The sequence below is a fragment of the Gallinula chloropus genome (assembly GCF_964237585.1).
Source record: "Gallinula chloropus genome assembly, chromosome: 5".
Lineage (NCBI taxonomy): Eukaryota > Metazoa > Chordata > Aves > Gruiformes > Rallidae > Gallinula > Gallinula chloropus.
The window spans coordinates 42,817,033-42,823,941 of NC_140090.1; the positions used below are offsets into that span (position 1 = coordinate 42,817,033).

At 49.1% G+C, this 6,909-nt stretch overlaps 1 protein-coding gene across 1 annotated transcript in view; it reads right to left on the reverse strand.

Moving 5' to 3' along the window:
• Window positions 1–5,391, reverse strand: part of CCDC6 (coiled-coil domain containing 6) — a gene marked incomplete at its 5' end in the record, with an annotated part of 64,841 nt that extends 59,450 nt beyond the window's left edge. The window contains one exon of the mRNA XM_084265628.1: window positions 5,080–5,391. Coding sequence (XP_084121754.1) covers window positions 5,080–5,391 — 312 coding nt within the window. The remainder of the gene's footprint in view (window positions 1–5,079) is intronic.
• Window positions 5,392–6,909: the final 1,518 nt, after the last annotated feature.

Consider the following 6,909-nt stretch of genomic DNA (forward strand, 5'->3'; position numbering starts at 1 on the left):
AAGCAAGACCTACTGTAAAATAAAAAGTAAATAACAGAGTTACAGATACTTCTTAAAGTATTAATCACTTTGCTCTATTGATTTGCTTTTTACCTCTAGCCATTACTAACTGATTTCTTCCATTCACCCCCCGGTCCTTAAGTGGCCACCATGGTTGGTATTTGGATTCAGATAGCCCATCCTCCCCTTTTTTCTTCTATGTTAATAGACATATTCTGTAGTGAAACAGATGTTCTGCTTTGAAATTCTCCTGCAAACTCCAGGGGAAAAAAAAGCTGTTAAAAAGCATTTTTTTGCAGTGGATTTTCAACAATACAGCAGACCCGGTCACTTCCCCAAACTATCTATCCAGATGGACATTTTCCATGAAGACCCCCAAGAACGGATTGCACGCACGTGCACACACACACACAAAAACCCCACTGTACACTGCCTTGAGAACAAAGTGCTAAGACCATATTTATTTCCAGCATCTAAATCTGGTTGTTTATTGAGCAAACTACAATAAGTCTGCAACACCACACAGGACTCTTCTGATCTGCAAGTCCCAGAAAGGCTGTTTGCTTTCAGGAGACGGTTATTATCAGAAGCAACAAATTTCTCCAGGATTTCTGAGCAGGAGCAAGGAAATTAGAGCCAAGCAAGCCTTTTTCTTCCATGGTTTCTCCCAACTGCAGAAACACGGGGTTGACTGAGAAACCAGGAGGTGTAAGCGCTCTCTGCTAACACTCAGGGAATAGAAAAAGCCAAGCAGAGAGCCCAGGAGCAGAGGCGCCAGTTTAGCTATGGAGAGAAGGGTAGCAGAGGTCTTGCAGTAAAATTCTGCCACGTGCAACCCACAGCGGCATGCAGCAATCCCAGGGCCCAAGGCCCCCTGCCAGCACATGCTGCAGCAGCCCCCACCAAAAACCAGTATCCAAGAGTTACTGATGCCTCCAGCATTTTGGATCAGGCAGTCTCATCTGAATTGATGATCCTTCTGGGGATCCACACAGCTCCACACATTGGGATTTCTAGGAGAATTCCCTTCTCTACAAAGCAGACTGGGAGGACAGAAATAACCCCAAAACTCGAAAACCAACCCTGAAAAGCTGTTCTTGTAAAATCTATCTAACAGAGCATGAGAACTGCTACATCAAGCATTCTGGAGCAGGAACATTTTTAAGTGAAGGCTTTGCAAATACCCTATCTTCATCTCAGCTGACAAATTAAGTAGCAGAGTAAGACACTTTATTTTTCTAACACTACAGAAGATACCTGACTTTAATAAGCCAATTTACTCAAGTTACACTACCGAATCTAACATCCAAGAGTAAGCATGTATGTACCCATAAGCCACCAGGGACTAAAACTCTTCTTGTTATTAAAAGCACCCCTTTTGTATGAGGCCTGTCAGTTCAAACAGTAACAAAGAAAACCAACATGCTTCAGCATCAGTTAAAGGCTTTCAGGCAAACAGGATGACTTTACTACATCAAACACCAAAAAGTAGAAAGAAGATAGAAATCCAAGTTCTACTGACTTCAAAAGCAGCCTTCCAACCAAGACGTACCTCCACCCAGCTGAAGTATTTCAGCTTTTGTCACACACAACGATTCAGTCTTTTGAAAAGCAGTGGCACCACCACCACCACCCAGTTTTGAGAGTTCTCTCCTTGAACTAGCTAATTAGTGCTGTCCCGGACTTAACCCATTAAATATGGCATCTCCTTGGTAGACCTTTTCCCACCAAAAAATTAAGGAAGCTCACGGAGGAAATCCTCTTCTAGTAACGCAGCATTATAACCAAAGCTCATTGCTTCACATCTCAAAAACACAGCATCTCAGGTCTCAGTGTGTGTGATTTTTCCCAACCTTGGCACCATCTGCTCCATTTCCTGGTCTCAGTCATAAGACTTTGCAGAAACATACCCTGAGACCATATAATTAAAGATTACTAAGTACCTAAACTCTCTGCAAATGGGTTAAGTGATCTTAGTTATTTCTTCTGAATACTTGATCTGAAAGTCCGCATCTTGTAACACAATGTTCTTGAACTGCTAGGTAACACTCCAAATTTACCTAGCTTTCTCCCTGCTTTGCTCCTTCCCTCACAGCTTGTTACCAATAATAGCAGGTGAGATAAAGTTATCAAGTATATTTACCTAATTTCACAGCCTTGCACGCAAGCAAGAGCAGAATTTCATTTGCATTTCAGGCTCCTGGAAGGAATGGAGTTTGCACATCTTTTTGGAGGTACAAGATAGCTTTACCAATTTCAGTATTAAAGCAGCATCTGTTTTTACACTTTTAAGATGAGAGCTCATAGGACACTGGTGAGCACACAAGCCTGCCAACCCAACACCTTTTCTCTGTCAGTTTTCCAAGTGACTGCTTAACATAGGTCCCCTAAACTTGCTTAGTTAACACTTACGTTTCAACCGTATGACACAAGGGTTTAACTACAACATGGAACTAATAGGATCCCATGCATCAAGCTATCTAACTTCCCAAACCATACACATCCACACCAACACCAGTAATGCTATACTTGTAAGAACAGAAACAAGGAAGAGGATGTTGTATCAACACACCAGCACAGACACAAGAGGAAGGAGGAAGACCACCGCCTTCTACCTGGTAAACCATAAAGGGAAAATACTCAAAACCATTAAAGAGAATGGTGGGTGCTAGTGAAAGACAGGAGTCTCTGCAGCGCTAACACAATGCCACAGCGCTTTATGGCTTGCAGATGAAAAGCTGTGTGGTGTGTGGAATCCCCTTCACCTAGCGCTCACTGGTTCAGTCATTTCACCTGCTGTTCTGGCTACCTGTCAGTTATGTTTGCACTTCACTGCTCATCCTCAACACTTAATAAAAGTCAAAAGCTGGTTAGTGACATTACAATGTCTGCATCAGGAAGCTAGTACACAGCGCCCATCTGCCAGCATGGCATCGCGTGGAAGAGCTTGGCCTGGCTGGTGGAGGAGTAAATTGACAAGGGTTTAGAATCACAATGGAAAGAAATCAGAAAACTTTCTATTTCATTACATTTGCATGCAAGTGGCACACATGCCAACCTTCCAACAAAGTTCATGTCCAGTCACTCGTGCACTAGAGCAACACCACAAAGTATTTTGGCTGCAAATGTGTTTACATTATGGACTTGCGGACTACGTAAACTGCCACACAAAGTCTCAGTGGCCTGAAAAAAGTTATGCTTTGCTTTCATTATTTTGATGCCTGTTGAATTAGAAGTGGTTTACTCAGTTTTGTACATAGTTTGGCAGTCACCCTGTCTTTGATATGCTAAAGATGCCGGTTTTCCAGACAGCCTACAGGTTGCTATAGAAGTATAACACCTTTTCTCACTATCCAAGATGTCAAAAACATACAGGCTGAATTTTAGATTTAAGAAAAACACTTCCTTTTTGTAAATTAAAGTCTGATGATGATGTAAGATAATCAGCCCCCACAGACTGCTTCCAAAGAACTTTAATGCGCATGTTTTTACAAGCTGTTTACAAACAGTACACCTACCAGGGGTTCAGAAAGATGCTGTGCCTTCCTAACAGGCAAAGAGAAAATGTCTGACTGACAAAATGTCTTAGCCTCTTTCAACATCAGAAGGCACTCCACTGCTACCTAATTAAGACACATTCTCTTCTCATAAAGCATTAACAAAGCACATGTTTCCCTGACTAGCACTATATTTGTCATCCTTGAATAAATTACTTCTGTATTGTATTTCATGCACTCTTCCGGCCCGCATCCTGCTAGACACTGAATGCTTGCTACTAGGAACAGGCGAGAGGTTTGCCTGGACAAGCTCTATTTCTTTGCTAGAGCTAGACAATAAAAAAAAACGGATTATCAATAAAGTAGCCATTATGCTTTCAACAAAGTAACCCCTGTGAAGAATCAGATGGGAGGAGAATGAGCACATGCAGGTGAGATCAGCCTCTCTCTCCAGGCATGTCTGTCTATGCTGGCAAGGGTGTACAGGGCAAGGTATGTAAGTATCAGGGTTACCTTTAATCACTCTTTAACAAGTCTCATGCAGGCCATAATCATTACAGCATTCCAACCACTGAATTCAGAACAAAACCCTCAATCTAAACTCCTAAACTCCCCATAGAGGAGAAAACAATGTCATGTTTATTGCATTTTCATAGATACTCTACCGAGGATTGACATATAACAGCATCGTATAAAACGATGTTAAATTCCAAGTTATCCTCACAGTGCTCATCAACCAGGAACCAAGCTCTTCCCGGGACAGTGATTGTGTGTGTTACTCGCACTGGCTTTAAATGGGGTTATTTTAATAACCCCTTGAAATACCATGGCTAACAAACCAGTTACAAATGGATCAAACATTTCTTCACGACCAAGACGCTATCCCATCCTCGTTGTTTCTGCAGCAGCCGAGGAGGTGACGGCTGAAGAGATAATCCGTAATCTCCGCAGATCACTTTTACTCGAAGAAAATCTCTACTTTGAGAAACTTCAGGGAACATCCAGCATCGCCCTTCCTCCCCTGCATGGCTCCTGGCTGGCTGCTCCCCACCCCACCCCAGCGCCCCGCCGCGCCGCCCCTACCCGAGCCCTGACCGCCCGGGCAGCCGGGTCCAGGGGCCACGGAGGTGGGGCCGGCTCCCCGCAGAGAGCTGTGCCGGCCACGCGGGTCCGGGGCTGCGGGGAACCACCTCGGCACCCCGCCGGTTTCGCTCCGGGCCCCGCGAGGAGCCTGGTCCACGCTGAGGCCTCAGGGGCGGCGGGAAGGGCGCAGGGTGACCCCACCTGCCTCCACCCGCCCCCCCCCCCCCCATCCCGGGCGGGCCGCGGTGACAGCCCGCAAACTCGCCTCAACCAACGCCCCCGGGGAGGAAGGGCCGGAGGGGCGGCGGGGGGGATGGGGGGGGAAGGGCCGCCCGGCGGGGCGGGCAGGCCGCAGCCGGGGCACAGCCAAGGGGAGGGCGGCGGCAGCCATGCCCGCCTTGCGCGGACACCCCCGCGGGAAGGAACAACCTCCCCCCGCTCCCAGACACCCCGCACAGCCGCCCGCCGCCGGGCCCGGAGCGGCGCCGCCCGCACTCACGATGGTGACGCTGGCCTTGCGCAGGTCGCGGTTCTCCTCCTGTAGTGCCTTGCACTTGAGCTTGTAGGTCTCCAGCTCTATCTTCAGCACCTTGTTCTCCTGCTGTAGCGAGGCCAGGCGGTTCGTCAGCTCCTCGAGCCGGAACGGCGATATCACGATGCCACCCGCCTTGCCCCCAGAGCTGCCTCCCGCCGACCCCGAGCCGGGCCCCGCCGCCGGGCCACCCGCTGTCAGCGGCCCCACTGAGCCGCCGCCCCCGCCACCGCTGCAGCCGGCGCCGTCCGTATCACTCTCGCTGGCGCTGTCCGCCATAGCCGCCGCTCCCGCCGGCCGCCGCGCCACCAGGCGAGCAAGGGGGCGGTACGCGCCGGCGCCGCGGCCTTCCTGCGCGCCAAGAAGGGCCGCCTGCCCACAGCGCCGCCTCGCCGCCCGCCCGGGCATCGCTGACAGCTCGGGAGCGTGCAGCGCCTGGCGAGGGCGGGCGGGAGAGGAAGCGCGTGCCCGCAGAGGCAGAGGGGCACGGAGGGTCTGGGTAGAGAGGGGACCACAGAGCTCCAACCGCCTGCCACAGGCAGGGCCACCAACCTCCAGGCATGATCTACACAAGGCTGGGCAAGCACCTATCCAAGCACCTTGAACACCCCTAGGGATGGGACATCCACCCCTTCTCTGGGCAGCTTGTTCCAGACCCTCACCACTCTCTCTGTAAAGAACTTCCCCTAACTTCATCTAACCCTTCCCTCCATTGTCTTCATTCCATCCCCCTTGCCCTGCCAGTGTCTGCCCTTTGAAAAAGCTGATTCCTCTCCTGTTTCTCTGCTCCCTTCAGGTACTGGAAGGCTGCAATGAGGTCCCCCCACAGCCTTTTCTTCTCCAGGCTGAACAAGTCCAGCTCCTTCAGCCTCTCTTCACACAGGAGATGTTCCGGCCTTCTAATCTATTCAAGGTTTGTGTCCAGAAACATAAAAGTGCTGTAAAATTGGGGGAGTTTTTAAAGGTTGTAAAAATATTGCTTGAAAACACAAAGTCAAGCCTTTGAAACATTTAACACTGGACAAGCCCAGCTCCATCAGCCTCTCCTCTTAGGGAAGGTGCTCCAGCCCTCTGTGCTCTGCTATAGTGCCCATACAGGTGGCCTGGCTGCTGCCTGCAAGGCCTGGTTCAGGTACCAAGTTATCTCAGGAAACAGCATTGCCTGCAAACCCTGGGGTTTTTTACCTCAGTGTATGGAACACCGGCTCGCTGCTCAGTGCTGTCGGGTAGGAAATCCCTAGGCTCACCCAGCATGTAGTACAGCTGCTGGGATTCATTACGCACATTCCAAACAACACAAAACCCCTTTTCTCCTTGTTTTTTTGCTTCTCTTTGAAGAGAACGTATCCATAAATTAACATGATACCGCATGAGCGTAAGGGAGCATGTGGGTCGACAGGCCCCAGGGCTACCCCATACCTGGAGCTGTATGTACCTCCTGGATACAAAGCCCCCCTTTGCCTGCCTGCCCTTGGGGCTTGTGTTACCCCAGCTCACTGAGGCAAAGTGAACATGGCAGTGGCCCCAGCTCCTCTCCCCTTTACGGCGCAGGGACAGAGTGGCATGTCAAATCCATGCCTCCAGACCACTGTAAAAACTGCTTTAAATTAAGATATACCCCTACCCGTCTCTCATTTAGGATAATGTATTTTCTGATACACTATATGTGCTTTAGTTTCTTTTTATTGTTACTTTGTGAAGTGGCTGATTAAAGACGCAAGCTGTGGTGAGCTTTAACGGAGTGTATGCTGCTGTTCATTATATGGCGTAATGTGGTCCATATTGCTCCCAGATAAA